This window comes from Phascolarctos cinereus, unplaced genomic scaffold, assembly GCF_003287225.1.
Source record: "Phascolarctos cinereus isolate Bilbo 61053 unplaced genomic scaffold, phaCin_HiC Scaffold_4;HRSCAF=312, whole genome shotgun sequence".
Classification (NCBI taxonomy): Eukaryota; Metazoa; Chordata; class Mammalia; order Diprotodontia; family Phascolarctidae; genus Phascolarctos; species Phascolarctos cinereus.
Window position 1 is genome coordinate 184,441,631 of NW_027555847.1, and position 15,767 is coordinate 184,457,397.

Here is a 15,767-nt window from a genome sequence, read left to right on the forward strand (position 1 = left end):
CTTGGATAAGATCACATCAGGACTACTGTTCTGGGCACCTCATTTTAGGAAAGACACTGATCGGAAGAATGTGACCACCATGGTTAAGGAACTAGAGATCATGTCATAAAAGGACTGATTGAAGAAAAGGGATATTCACCCTGATGATGAAGACAAAATTAAGAGAATTTAGGAACAGACTGTAGAAATTCAGATTTCAGCTCCACATACTGAAAGGCTGCTAATAATTAGAGGTCTAAAAGTAGAGTGGGCTAACTTGGGAGCTAATGGATTGCTCCTCACTGGAAGTTTTCAACTGAAGGCTAGATAACCATCTACTGAAGGTGCTGCAAAGGGCATTCATTAGGTATATGTTAGACTAGGTGGGGTCTAGGCCTTTACAACTTTAAACTTTTGTGATAATGTGAATTAACTAAATTTTTTGCCCTATATCCATTTTCTCCCTTTCACAAACTCCTAGAAAGTCATCTACATCACAACGCTTCCTTTCTGCAACCCCTTGAAAATCTAGCTTCTGATACTACCAATACATCACAGACATTGCTCTTTCAAAGGTAACTTAAGTGCTTAAATCCCATCTAGTTTTTTTCAGTCCTCATTCTCCTGGACTTCTTAGCAGCTATTGATCCTCCTCATCCCTCAAAACTTCTTTACTCTTTTGGTTTTCAAGGCACTGTTGTCTCCTGGTGCTCCTCCTGTCTAATCCCTCCTCAGTCTCCTTGGTTTGAGAGTCATCCATCTCGAGACTGTATGTATGTCTCCCAAGGCTCTATGCTGGGTCCTCTTCTCCCTCTAAATTCTCTGCCTTTGTGATCTCATCTACTTCCATGGGTTCAATTGTCATCTCTACACCAGACAACTTCTAAATTTATATAACCAGCTCTCATCTTTCTTCTGAATTCCAATTTCACATAGCTAGATTCCTTATGACTGCCTCTATCTGGATATATTAACACCTCCAACTCAACATATCGAAAACTAAATTCATCATTTTCCCCACTAAGCTGGCTCCCTGCTCTGTTGAGGGCACTACCATCCTTCTAGACACATAGATTTGTAACTCGTTCTTTGTCTCTCACTGCACTTATCCAATTTGTTTCCAAATCTAATAAATTCTATTGTTATACTGCATTCTTCTCCTTTCAAAGACAACTACCATAGTAGTTCAGACTCTCATAACCTCACAAAACTATTGTAGTATCCTCATATTTGGTCACCTTGCCTCCAATTTCTCCCTTCTCCAATGTATCATCCACACAGCCACCAAAATAGTTTTTGAAAGGCATAGGTCTGACCGACTAGCTGGTACAATGGATAAAGCACTGAGCCTGGAGTCAGGAAGACCCAAGTTCAGAATCCAGGGTCAGATACTTCTTAGATGTGTGATCCTGGACAAATCACTTAATCACTTTCTGCCTCAGTTTCCTCAATTATAACCTCTGTATACCTTAGTTTCTTCAACTGTAAAATGGGGACGATAATAGCACCCACCTTCCAGGATTGTTGTAAAGCTCAAATGAGATAAGATTTGTAAAGTGCCAGTACAATGCCTGGTACATAGCAGGTATTGTATAAATGCTACGTATTATTATTATGTCTGCTCTAAAACCTTCAATGGCTCCCTAATGTCTCTAGGATAAAATAAAAACTCATCAACATAGTATTTACACTCTTCTTCCCCCCCCTTTTAGGCAATTGGGGTTAAATGACTTGTCCAGGGTCACACAGCTAGTAAGTGTCAAGTGTTTGGTCTGAGGTGGCTTTTGAACTCAAGTCCTCCTGAGTTCAGGGCCAGTGCTCTATCCACTGTGCCACCTAGCTGCCCCCTTTCTTTCCTTTTTTGACCCATGAGGAAAATCAATTCTACATAATCCATAATTCCCTTGACCTTTTGTCTTATCAGTGATCATGCTTTGCCAATTTCCAACCTGGGATTACTCCCACCACCTGCCTACTTTGTTTTTGTTCATTTAACTGTTGAATGGAGCTGGAGGAAATCAGAAAACTGCTGACTGGGCCCACACTGCAGACAGGAAAACAATCTACAATTCCCTAATTGATTCACTAGCCTACACTCTATCTTGGCTGTTCCAAACCTTGGCACTCCCTCCAATAACTTCCTCAGTCAAGAACTTCACCTCATGCTTTCCAGAAAAAAAAAATGAGACTATTCAACACCCTCGCTTCTCTTCATATCATATCATTCAGATACCACTTTCCTTCTCTCTCTCTCTCTCTCTGAAATAGCCCTTTTTCTCTAGTGCACCCTGGATGGCATCCCCCCACCTCCAATTTTCTTGCCAAGTGCTTATGAGCATCCCAATTCTCTTATTCTAACTCTCTCCAAATCTACTGGTTCCTTCCAGGCTTCATACAAGTATCCCAAAGTCTCCTATTTCCTTAAAAAAAAATATCCTCATTTGATTTTTTTTATTTTCTATTTTTTTTGGTTTTTTTTTAATTTATTTTTAAAACCTCCCTCCCACCCCCAATATCCTATACCTCTATAGTATAATCTTCATTGGTTAAGTTTCTTGAGAAAACTACCTTATACTCTGTACCTCCAAAGACTTCACTTCCTGGTTCAGTCTCTCACCTGCCCTTTTACTAGGGGAATCTAACATACATATTGATACTCCCTCAAAAACCCTAATTTCAGTTTCTCAAGTGATTTATTTCACATGACCTACTACTCCATCTCACATCAGACACACACAGAGATATTCATGCCTTTTATCTTGCTATCACCCACAAATGCACCACTTCCACATTTATGAATTCTGAAATTCCATTAATCATAATCTGTTCTCATTCCACCTCTCCTCCTGCCTTATAACCCCAAACCCTGTTCTTCATCAACACCAGGAGTTCCAACACCTCAGTTCTTTCCCAACACATCACCCCTGTACTACTTATACTCTTTCCCCTTCCTCATCATGACCACTTGGTGAACCAGTAAACCTGGTGAACCAATCAACTCTTACACTGTCTTCCTGAGTCCCTTTCCCCCCATTCTGGCCCTTAGAAGCCTTATGCTTGGATCACTCCCACTATTCACTGCCTTTGCTATTATATATATGCTGCTGAATGAGACGGAGAAAAATCATAAAATCATGCTAACTGGGTCCACTAGAAACTTATGTTACATAACCTCAACTGGGCTCTCATTTCAGCAAGGCAATTATTTTACACCTCCCTAATTAACTTACTATGCCACTCATTACTATCCCAAACATTTTCATCCCTCCTCAAATGTCCCATGGCTCCCCCTCTCCCCAACATTCAAGAGCTCTTTCTTCTCCCCTCACCTCATGAAAGCTTTCTGCAACCTCCTTTACGTCACCCCACCTGAAGAAGCTGCCCTTCTACACATCATGCCATGATCCCAATCCATCCTATTTTCTCCAGCTTATAGCCCCTTCTATCATTCCCACTCTGATACTTATCTTCACTCCCTCCCTGCATATTAGCTGTTTCCCTGCTGCCTATAAATATGTCCGAGTCTTCTCCATTCTCAAAAAACTACCACTTGACCCATCCCTCCCTCCCTTCTGTGACTAAAGTCCTTGAGAAGGATGTCTGCGAAAGGTGCCTTCACACTTCCTTTTCTCTCACGCTGTCCTTAACTCTCTACAGTCTGGATTCTGACTTCATGATTCAATAGAAACTGCTCTCTTCAAAGTTACCAACAACCTCTTAATTGACAAATCTAATGGCTTCATCCTCCTTGACCTCTATGCAGCACGTCACTGTGGATATCCTCCTCTTGATCACTTTCTCCTCTACAGGTTTTTGGACAGTTTTCTCCTGGTTCTCCTCCTACATGTGATTACCCTTTCTCAGTCTCCTTTTCCAGTTCTCCAACCAAGTCATGTTCTCTAACACTAGGCATCCCTCAAGGTCCTGACTTAGGTCCCTTTCTCTTTGTGGCACTGTACTCTCTGACTTAGTGATCTTATTAGCTCAACTCCACTCAATTATTATTTCTAAGTAGATGGTTTTCAGTTAACTCTAATCTCTTTTGATCTGACTGCCTCTTGGACATTTCATACAGGATTTCTCAGAGGACATTTCAAACTCTTTCAAGCTTAGTGTGTCCAGAACAGAACTTATCTTCCCTGCCCAATCCTCCACATTCTTAACTTTCCTATTAGTGATCACCACCATCCTCCAAGGCACCCAGGTCTACAATCTTGATTCCACTGACTTCTCATTGCTCCACATAGGCAAACCCACTGCCAAATCTTATTTCCCAAGATTTCTTTGCAACCCTCCTATATACTCCTCTCCACTAATGCAACCACAACCTTAGTTCTGGCCCTCATTATTTCTCACCTGGACTATTTCAATAGCCTTCCAACTGTTTTTCCTGACTCAAGTCTCTCCCTACACTCCAATCCATAGTACACTTGGCTCTAAGATGACTTTTCCAAAGCATATGTGTGACCATGTTACCACCTAGCTTAATAAGCTCTAGTGACTGTGTCACTTCTAAGATCAAAAAGTCACCTGGAATTTAAAGTATATTACAACCTGGCCCTGTCCTACTTACTGACTGTCCAGTTGTCTTACACTTTACTCTCTTCTTTGAATTCTATGATCCAGCTAAATTTGCCTACTTGTACTTCTTCACACAGGGCAAGTTCACCTCTTGTTTCTGTGCCTTTACTCCAGCTGTCCCCCAACAACAAGAAAAAAAATAATACCTTACATGGCACTTCATAATTTTTGAAAGCATTTTCACATCTTATCCGCTTATCACAACAAGCCTAGGAGAAAGGGTGTTGCTAAAGGTTTTACAGATATTATCTCATTTGATCCTCATAACAGCCCTGGGAGGTAGGGGCCCTCATTTTGCAGTTGAGAAAACTGAGGCAGACAAGTTAAATGACTTGTCCAGGTCACAAAGCTTTTTAAGTGTTGATAGTCACATTTGAACTGGGGTCACTCTGGCCCTAAGCCCAGAGCTCTATCCATGGTACCACTTAGCCGCCTCAGTGAAATTGAATGGAGGACAGACCAAATCTCAGAGGCCAGCCGGTATGCACATAAGTAATATTCTATGTTGAGATCTGATATAGGGCAACTAGGTGGTGCAGTGTTAGGGGGACTTAACCTCTGGAAAATAGGGAAACTCAAGAAAACAAGTTCAGGGGGCCCCTTAAGTAGATAAGAGTTTCAGGAAGACCTGAATTCAAATTGGCCTCAGACACTTACTAGTTGTATGACCCTGGACAAGTCACTTAACCCTGTTTGCCTCAGTTTCCTCATCTGCAAAATGAACTGAAGAAGGAAATTGAAAACCATTCCAGTGTCTTTGCTAAGAAAAACCCAAAAAGGGGTTATAAAGAGTCAGATAGGACTGAAAACAGCTAAACAAGAACAAACATATTGAAATCTGATAGACTCACAAACCACTGACTTTAAGCAAAATTAAAACCACAGTGATAAAAATGGAAAGCTTAGAGATTAGGGTTTAAAATTAATAGTTTATCCAAAAACAAAGAATTCCCCCAAGCTCAAGTATCTATATTACTGTATAAAAGAGATGTTTTTATGTCATTTCTCACAATGATATTTATAATCAATTAGTGTCATTTCCTTCCTACTATCAAGACTTTCCTAATTCCTATTCAATGAACAAAAGCTGAATTTAGCACCACTTAGTCTTTGAACAAAATATAACACTAATAAACTGTTTAAAGTGGTGGTAGTGGGGTTCTATAGCTCTACAGCACAGAAGATACTAAACAGTACAATAAATACAATAATATTAACATAGCATTAGACATACAAAATTATTTATATAAAATGTTAAAAATATTTTCCAGAGAATTATATACATACAGTAATTTTCACTCGGGGGTTAGTTGAAGAGGAAAGAATTCATTTGTTTTTCTGAGTTGGATGTTACCAAAAAACATATGTTTTTGATCACTGCAGTATGATGGGACGTATAGAAGCTTCTAAGTCAGGAGACATGGTTTCTTGTTCCAGCTCTGCTACTATAATGGCTATCTCATCATAACCAAGACAATATTTTTCTGGACCTCAGTTTTCGCATCTGTAAAATAAAGAGGCTGGAATGGATGATCTATAACATTGCCCCCCCATAAGTAACACTTTTCAAATTTTATTTATAATGTTATAGCCTTAACTAAATTCCTTCAATTTTTAGATGACTAAAGAAGGAAAGAGGGAAAATGGCAATTCTACCATTCAGTTTACAGCTTAAAGTGATCATCTGGTTTTGTTTGGGAGCATGGTGAAGAGAAGAAGCAAAAGAGAAAAATGCCTAATGGAAACTAAAAAGTTTTTTTCTTGGGCACACACATTTTCTTCGCCCTAACTTCTTAATAACTAACATTTCAATTTAAGAAATATACTCTTTTTGACTTTATATTTTCAGGGGAAATCAATTTAAGGAATATTGTACAAATGCAAAGGAACAAGATTTTAACAAAGGTACTGGGGGATGGGAAGGTTAGTCTACACTTTTCCCTGACTTGGTGTGTCACTTTAGTTGATTCAACTGCTTTAGTTTTCTCAACTACAAAATGACACATACTTCAATCAATGCTTGTTTTTGAGATGTAGAGATTAAAAAGGTAATGCTTATAAAGTAATTTGAGCTCCCCAGACGGTATCTCACAACAGATAAGAATGCCAAAGAAACAACTAAATAGGTAGAGCAAATATACTCCATCTCACTTCCCTTTTCTATTTTCTTTCATATATGGTTCTTCTCTTTACTTCCAATTTTCAAGTTGTTTTTTCTTCTTCTCTTCTATCTACCACTAATTATACAAATGTTATTTACCACCTAACCATTCCAGTTTCAGGCTCCTAGAAAACTGAAACCTAAAGCTGCAGCAAAATTCATTCAGTCATTACATTGATGCTCACTATTAAGTCAATCAGAAAAACATATATAACGTTCTTATTTTATAAAAACCGAGATTATAGACAGTACTAAAAATGTAAACTAGAAAAAAAATCTTGCAGATGCAAGAACAACTAATATTTGTAAGCATTCATTCCTGGTGACTAATCATTGAGCTCAAAAACTTGGAATCTAAAAAGAAATCTACTAGTAACAAGCACACCATCATTCTGTGACTATTTCCTTGTCGTCAGCAAGTCTCATGAAGCAATATAAATCTTATTTGGGAAAAATTCTATAGGATTTAACTCAACAAAGATCAGCACCTATTCCTAACTTCCAGGAAAGATGCAAAATGAGTGCTTAAATTAAAGTAAAAACTAAATAAATGAGAGCATATAGAAAGGTTCCATAAATGTCTCAACTATGCCATAGTTCTTAAAATAAAATGTTAAGGAGTCAATTAAAACTCCTTAAAAAAAAATCCCGAAATATCAATTATCTCTAATGTTGAATCAAAAAATTACTTTCAAAATACTGTGCATGATTGTTTTTCTATGTTCTCATGTCCTTTCCCAAGAAGTTAGCAAGTGGTAGAAAACTATATCATTCCAATCTAAAAGGTGTGGAGAAACTGAATTTCATGAAGGGTGGATGATTTGACTGAAGCTGTAAAGCAGATCAGGGAACTCAAATCAAGAGTTCTGTTCTTCCTTATATTCACTAAACAAGGAAATAACTTAATAAGATGCTTTATGTTATTCTGCTTATCACAGCAAGAATATATCAAGTCATTTCACACAAAATTGCAAAATGGGTACAAATTTTAAAAGAAACATAAACCCCCAAGACCAACTAGAAGGAGAGGATTAAACCTGCTTAGCATTCTAAGTCTAATCTTGGCTTCAGCAATTAACCTCACTAATGCCAAAGAGGTCAAAATGATAGGTGATAGAATATTAATGTCCTTGGACAGTCATGGGTTTTTTGAAACGGAAAGAGCTTTAGCTATCAGCCTTCTTAGTTCAAATACACTTCAGTGTATTTAACAGTGTTTTCTGAAATAGTCTTGCTGTGCTCAATTAATCCCATGAAGAATGTTCCCCCAAAAGAAAGCAAAGAATACAGGCAAAAGCACATGAATCAGCCATAATTTCCTATTTTAGATAACTGTTGCCATGGTATGGACATCATAAGAGAATAAAAAGTGATTTTTAAAAACTGATTTTGTTTGTAAACTCACCTAATGAGACTTGAATGTTATTACAATAGCCTACCTATCACACATTTGCTCACAAGCTCTAATCCCAAATGACTGATACCATCGGTGTGACCACAGGCAATTCTCATCTATGAACCTCAGTTTCCTCATCTGTGCAGTGTATATAAGATGATAATAACATCAGTATTTACCATGCCAGAATCAAATGAGCTAATAAATTCAAAGTGTTTAGAAACCTGAAATTATATTTATGTCAGTTATTAGAACTGTTAATTTCCTAGACTCATCTCATGCCATTACTGATCAAAAAACATGGAAATCAAAGAATAACCTACCAAAATCACAAAATAAGCCTCATTATATATGCTACATTAATAATAATTAAGAAATTATCACAATCACAAATTTATTAAGGGGATCTCTTTCATTTTAAACATTATGTAAACTTTTTTGGAGCCTTTGTCCCCCAAAATTTGCTAAATTCATTTCAGGAAGACAAAGACCTGGATTCAAATTTCTCCAGACACTATTAATTGTGCAGCCTCATTATCAATTTACTAAATCTTTATGAGCCTCAGTTTACTCATCTGTAAAACTAGGGGTTGGACTATAAAGATCCCTTCCAACTTTAAATCTATTTTGTATTCTCTTACTCTGACAAAACTAGGGGGAGAAAAGAATCAAACTGGGTACTGTTTTTTAAGTGGGGAAGTAAGAGGGTGGCAAAAATCCTTCTTCCAACATAAAAATTTATGTCATGACCTGACTTCAGAGTACCATGAAGTTTCTGAATTTTTCTTTAAACCGCACAATCCTCAAGTTTAAAAAGGGGATTCCTGACTTGGGGGGAGGGGAAGTGACCAGTCCCTGAAATGGAATAAGCTTCCAAAAGGTAAAGGAAAACCAAACTAGACCAACCCCCCCCCCCAAAACCCGAATCGATTCAGTCACAAATCACGCTTGTAGCCGACTCGAACGAGGTTATTTAAGAGTCCTCTGGGGTCACCTAAGGCTGGGGCATCCCTACCAGAGTCAGCCCCCGCGCCCCCCTCCCTTCTCCTTCCTGTCCTAGGAATAAGCAAAGAAAGAAAACCCTTCTCCCGACCTCCCCCACACCTTTTAACTCCCCACCTTGGGGCAGGATCCATCAGCACCGTTTTCCGCAATGACAAGACTAATGCAGAGGCAGCGCCCCCCCCATTCCTCATCACACCCCTCCCCCAAACTAGTCCCACCTCCACTGCCCCAGACACATGGCCGGGATTCCCGGGTCCCCAACAACAAAGGCATCTCCCCAGCCTTCCTCCCTCCTGGCCTTCGCCTCCTCCTCCTCCCCCCGGCGCCGCCGGGCTCTGCCTTCTCTGCAGCTCCCGGGCCTAGGCGGTGCAGCAGCAGCAGTAAGAGGGGATAGGGCCGCCCCGTCCCCCCCCACCCCGATCCCGGGCCTCATTCTCCAACATCCCCGCCGTATACCCACCTGCACCTCCGCGAAGGGTTGGGCTGAAGGAACCGAGGGCGGAGAGAGCCTCTCCCTCCCGAGAAACCGGGATCGTCCGTCCCCCCCTCCCACTCCGCGCACTCTCCGGATCTCTCGCCTCCCTCCCAAAGGGAAGGAATCCGCCGCCGCCGCAGCCGGGGATCCCTTCCTATGGCGGCGGGTCCTCTTCCCGCCCGGCTGGGGGCTCGGCGCGCTCGTCCGGAGGAGAAAGGACAGACAGGTCCGGCGACGGCAGCAGCGCGGGGCGGGGTGGGGAGGGAGAAGGGGGTCGGGAGCCCCGAGAGCTCCTTCCTCGCTGCCTCTCGCCCCGGGGCCCGCCTCGCGCCGCCCGGATCGAGCGAGCCTTCTGCTGAGTAACGGCTCGGGCGCAAGAGGCTGCTCTGGGGCCTTACGTCCCGCGTGATCGTGGTCGTGGTCGTGGTCGTGGACGTGGTCGTGGTTCTGGTCCTGGTTGTTGCCGCCGCCGCCGCCGCCGCCTCTTTTCTTCGGATGCCCGGCCACGGCGGAGAGCCGGCCGGGTCTCCTCTGATCGGGTCCCTGGGCTTCCTCACTTAGTGGTGGGAGGGGAGAGTGCGGAGCGTACGAAGGTGTGCGAGGCACTGGGAAGGCGGGGAGGGGGTCAGACCCAGCGCTCGGTAAACCCGGAGTTAAGACACCAACTGACTGATGGCCTGGGTCCCACACAACTCGGGCTTCAGTCTGCGCGGGGGAGGAGCGACCCATCCTGTCTCTGGGTTCCCGCCAATCAGGAGCCGCCCCAGCTGAGAGAGACGCGCAGGGGGCCTCCGGAGCGGCTGAGCGGGGACGGCAAGAGGCCGGGATTGCGGAAAAGCTAGGCCAATCAGAATGGCCGTTGCGGTGCCCTTCACTTTGATTGACGCCTACTGTCGAGCCAATGAGACAATTCCCATTTCGAAGAAAGCGGGACCAGTCCTAGGGGATTAGGGGAAAGAGAGGGAGAGAGAGAAAGAGAGAGAGAGAGAGAGAGAGAGAGAGGGTAGCTCGGCCTCGTGGACAGGTGGGTGCTCGTGCGCTGAGTGTTGCTAAGGGACTGGGGAGTTTCTCTCTGGACTCTTTCCCCCTCCCCCGCCCCAGGAGTCACGTGGACGATGGAGGAAATACAGAATCGCTTCCTTCCGGGTCAGCCCCGGAGTTGCGGCGAGCTCCGCGTGTCTGCCTCACGGCGCTGCAGCAGCTGCTTTTGGCCAAGTCCTCGGAAGCCTTTTTTTCTGGCTCCCCTCAGTCCCTAACTTCCCAGTCCCATTCCTCTTTCCTTCTTCAGCCTCCCTGGAGGCGGCAGCTTCCGAGATGAGCTCCCAGAAGGGGAACGTGGCCCGTACCAGACCCCAGAGACACCAGAACGCGTTTAGCTTCAAAAATGACAAGTTCGATACCAGTGTTCAGACGAAGGTAGGGGCCGACCCACCGCCATCGCTTAACCTCAGGAAGAGCTGCATTGGAGGAAAGGGGGAGAGACCGAAATGGAGTCAGGGTGGTCGTCGGGGGAGGGTACCCGAGGGCAGCGTAGAATGAAGGGAAAAAAAAATGCACCGAACTTTGAATCTGAATGAGTGGGCTCTGAAGTCCTGGCCGTGCTACTCCGAACCTTAGGCGAGTCACTTACCCTTCTCCTCTCCCCTGCCTTGTTTACGCCTTTACCACGAGGAAGTAGATGATCCTCAAGCACCAAGAGCTCCGACGTTCTATGATACTGATCCAAAGGAATCTGGTATTGGCTGCTGGGCAGGACTTCTTCCCAGCATGGTGTTCCCAGTTATGCTTCTTGAGAGTTTACTTCTGATGAAAGTGTTGATGTATGGAAGCTAGCTAGCTTAATAGAGCCCTGGACCGGCAGTCAGAAAGGCCTGAGTTTAATTTGCACTAGGATCCTTAATAGCTCCGTGGCACTGGACAAGTCGCTTAACCACTTTGCTGCAGTTTTCTTAATTTGTAATAATTTGTAGTTATTTGGAATAATAACAGCACCTGACTCCCAGGGTTGTTGTGAGGATCAAATTAGAAATTTGTGGAGTTCTTTGCAAACCTTAAAAGGCTATACAAATGTGGCTGTATAAAGGGCTATATCATTCACTCTAAGCTCTTTTGAGGACTGGGGCTCTTTCCTTTTTTTTTTTGTATCCTTTATACAGAACATGTGGCTTACACAAAAGTAGGTACTTAATAAGTATTGAATTGAACCGGACCATGCATTTAATTGTTCTGATGATAAACATTTGTCAGCTTTTGAAGAATGTTCAGTTTGCTTCAGAAGCCATCTTATCCGAGGAGGAAACTCAGACCCAGGGAGTTTAAATGATGTGCCCAAGATAGCCTCAGAAGCTTCTGAATCTCTTTTCATGGCTTTCTGTCTTTCATTCAGGGTTTCCCCAGGAAACATCAGAATTTGTCTCGTCTGGCAAAAGGAAAAGGACTTTCAATATATGTAATTTAGTACAGACCTTATTTAAGTTGATTAAAAAAAAAAGACCCATGAACAGGGAACATTGAGTCTGTAGACACCCACCACTATTCTCTTTCCCTTTACTGTGAACCCTACCGAAAATTTCCCCAAACCGACCTGGGATTGAGTCCTCTAATCTCTTTCTCAAAAAAACCCCCAACAACCCGAAACTAAATAAAGCACCAGTCACTCAGCCCTTCTCTAGAGAATACCACCTCCTTCCAGGTATCTCTGTAAACCATTAGGTTTATTAGTAAATTGAGAGTTGATCACCTCCTCCTTACGTTCTCCCCTCACCCCCCCCCCGCAAAAAAAAGGGGGAATGAGAGTATAGCAACTTGTTCCTTTTAAGATAAATTTTTAAAAATTGGTGGAAATGGCCTTTTTTTTCCCTTAAGGATAAGGGAGACCTGAGCATATTATGGGAAGGTAGGAATAAGCCAGAAGAAGAGATTGAATATGAGGGAGAGAAAAGTGTTGATTGCTCTAGCAAAGTCCTAAAGGAGTCAGGATGGAATGGGGTAGAGGTCCCAAGTTGAGGCAGGCTGGGGACCTTCGGCCTTGAGGCTGACATGGCACCCTATGTCCTCAAGTGGAGCCCTTTTATAGAATCCAAACTTCACAGAATAAATACCCTTAATAAAAGGATAATAATGAAATAGTAAGAGGATTTGTTCTGTGAAGTTTGGATTCAGTCAAAGGGTGGCACTTAAGGACCTAGAGGGCCACATGTAGCCTCTAGGCCAAAGGTTCCCCGCCCCTGTTTTTGGGGATTAGTTTTAGTAAGCAGTAGATAAATCTGCCTTATTTTGTAACCAGAGGGAAAGTGATTGAAGCTGCTGAGAATTTTTAAGAAATGGAGGGAGAAATAGAAATCTCAGCTTGGATATCCATAGTTTTCTCGTGAAATAGGATGCTAGGTCATCTGATATGTGGGGGAAGTGGAGAGAAGAGATAGTTACAGATTTTTAAAAAATTTATTAACCATGTATTATATGCATTGCAGTGTGTTAAGCCCTGGGGATATAAATACAGGCAAGCTGGACGATCCCTGCCCTCCAGAAACTTACATTCTAATTACATTCTAATTCTACACATAAGGGGTGGGGGTGTGATGAGAGGAAGGTACATTTGCCACATAGTGGGTGTGGAAATACACTAGAAGTGTTGTGGAGGCCTGTATCCAAAGAACATTAGGCCAAAATAGGCATATCAGAAATCTGAGCAGTTCCGGGGCAGAGTCCAAGGCTGTAGTTGGGCCGAAGTGGAGATGATGGCAAGAGAGAAGAAATGATTAAGATGATGTTGGGGAAAAATAGAAGCTTACCTCTCTCTTCTTTTACCTCACTTCATTCTTTTCCATTTCAATTTCTTCTTGATGATTCTTTCTTGATCTGTGCTAATTGTGGAGGAATAAAGGGGCTATATTTTCTTTTCTTTCCTTTCTGGTAGCTCTCTATTTGGCTTGTAATCTTCTTCAACTCTTTGTTCCAGTCTAGCTATTGGTCAGTTAAAAAGGACTATTATAAGTAACACGTAGGCTGATAATTATGTAATCTACTGGCTTCCTTGACAGCAGTTGTAACAAAAATTATTTGTGTTACTGTTTAAATAAACATAGGCAATGACTTCAGTGTGGCTGCTAGTTCAGTTTTTTAGATCATATACAATAAATTGCTGAGAATTTGAGACAAACTAGTTGAAAATCGAAAAATTAGGAGTGGCAAAAATAGAATTGAATACAGCAACTTTGAAGTTCCTGGAATTCTGGAATGAAGTGGTATTGATAGGTCATGTAAATAAATATTGGATAGGTCTTCTGGAGGATGTGCATATTAAAATACATGTTTATGAAGAAGCATTATAAATCCATATTTTCACACTGAACAGTCAGTAATAATAACGTGACCTGATAAATGCCTGATTAAAACTTGACAGGAAATTGTGTGTTTACTCATGTAGGCATGTATCTTCATGGTGTGTGTATGTGTGTGTTTGTATTTGTATTTGTATCTGTGGATAACTCAACTCTAGAAGCAAACACTTTAGCTTTGGTTGGAAATGGTTTTACTTACTGTATGGCCAATGAGGTTGTCAATATTGAATTGGATGGACAGAGAATGGCAAAGATGAATGGCTGTTACATGGATTAAGACCTTGTGCAGAAGCCTGTGAATTAGTTGATGAGTGTAAGGGAGAAATTAAAAATGGCTTTGGAAAAATTTATAGTATACTATTGTACTTTTCATGTTTTATTGCATAAAGTGTTTGGAAAAAGCGTTTTGGATAATACTAGCAGGTGCTTAGTAAGTAAATGTTTATTAATTGTCACACAATAAACACACAAATACTTTACAAATGTAAAAATCTGGGAGATTATATTAAATATTTATTCAGACTCATAATTATGCCAAAACCCAAATTCTTTTGTTTTTATATTTTTTTTTATATTTAGTCAACTTTGAGTTCTTCAAAGCAGTGATGTGGGTGGAGCAGGATGGATAAGCTGTCTGTGAATAATCTGCTTATCCCTATTTCATGGGATTCCAGGGCCCTATTCTATGAATCAAGGAAACTTGCCTTGGGGGTGAGGCCACTGATCCATCATAAAATCCTGTGGTAGGCTCTTTGCCAGACTTCTGTCCTGGGTAGTTAATTTGGAACCACTTTCTTGTTACTTAACTTCCATGTCCCACCTAATCTTAGATTTTCTGGTGGAGGAAAAATTGCTGAATATTTTTTTTTAGTTGCTGAATATTGAAGAGAAACTTATAGTGAGTTACTCAAGAGTTTAGTAAAAGTTATTCTGTTTTCTAGAATTAAGGTCTAGTTAAGTGGGTGACCGTTTGGCAAGGTACACTGCAGTTTCAGGAAAGCAGTATGCTGGTATGATGAAGGAGTTCTGGAATGACTTTGGTATTAACAAATACATACATAAATGAAAAAAGTAGCTGGGACAACTCATTAGAGTCATGAATGTATATTTGAACATATACATTTCAATTTAATTTAATAAATTGTTATCTTAAACATTACTGTAATGAATGAACTGTTCTCTCATAGTCAATGTTTTCTCCCCTTGGTGATTTATTGAAAAGAAAGGACAATGTACTTCTGTTTCTGTTGTCTTCTGACTGTTGCCTTTAAAGCAAGTGTGTGTGTGTGTGTGTGTGTGTGTGTGTGTGTGTGTACACTTTATTTCCCCCATTAGAATGTAGACTCCTTGAGGGCAGGAACTTTTTGCATTTTGTTTTTTCATCCCCAGTGTTTATAATAATGCTTGCTGTGTAGTCATTGCCTAATAAATGTTTGTTGATTGATTGGAATGTTTGTGAAATTAGCATTTTTTAATTCTACTGCTAAAAGGGAAATGCATTCCCGTGTTAAAATAATCCTCGTTGAACTGAGTTAAAAGCTTTTGATGAGGAAGGGGTTAAAATGATTGCCAGCCATACTAACTGAATACTGGGTACCCTAGTATAATAGCAGCATTATGCTTTTGAATTTTAGTTTTTATTACAAGTGTTCACTTATCTTCTGTTAGCACTTTCCCAACTCTAGGTTCTTTGTTTTACTATTGGCTGTTTCTCTTTTCTCCCCTCTTACACCAAAATAATTTTTATCATACTTAGAGATTTTTGACTTTATTAGTCACAGCTTCCAGAACTTTATTTCTGTCTTCTGTCTATTGTTTGAGTATTTA

The 15,767-nt window shown here is 41.3% G+C and overlaps 2 protein-coding genes across 7 annotated transcripts in view; one reads left to right on the forward strand and one right to left on the reverse strand.

Annotated features, from left to right (window-relative positions):
• The window catches only part of ABHD17B (abhydrolase domain containing 17B, depalmitoylase), a 28,597-nt gene extending 17,955 nt beyond the window's left edge, over positions 1–10,642 (reverse strand). The window contains exons 1-2 of one of the 4 annotated variants that reach the window (XM_078152817.1): positions 9,583–10,639; positions 5,850–6,064 (exon numbers count right to left, since the gene is read on the reverse strand). In XM_078152817.1, the coding sequence (XP_078008943.1) occupies positions 6,023–6,064; positions 9,583–10,326 (786 nt within the window). In that variant the 5' untranslated portion in view covers positions 10,327–10,639 and the 3' untranslated portion in view covers positions 5,850–6,022. Of the gene's footprint in view, positions 1–5,847; positions 6,065–9,582 lie in introns of those variants that run through there. The other 3 variants (XM_021001778.2, XM_021001779.2, XM_021001782.2) reach the window with 3 other exon arrangements.
• A 23-nt stretch (positions 10,643–10,665) lies between these two features.
• Positions 10,666–15,767, forward strand: part of CUNH9orf85 (chromosome unknown C9orf85 homolog) — a 142,135-nt gene continuing 137,033 nt past the window's right edge. Inside the window, exon 1 of one of the 3 annotated variants that reach the window (XM_078152818.1) lies at positions 10,666–11,013. In XM_078152818.1, the coding sequence (XP_078008944.1) occupies positions 10,912–11,013 (102 nt within the window). In that variant the 5' untranslated portion in view covers positions 10,666–10,911. The remainder of the gene's footprint in view (positions 11,014–15,767) is intronic. The other 2 variants (XM_078152820.1, XM_021001783.2) reach the window with 2 other exon arrangements.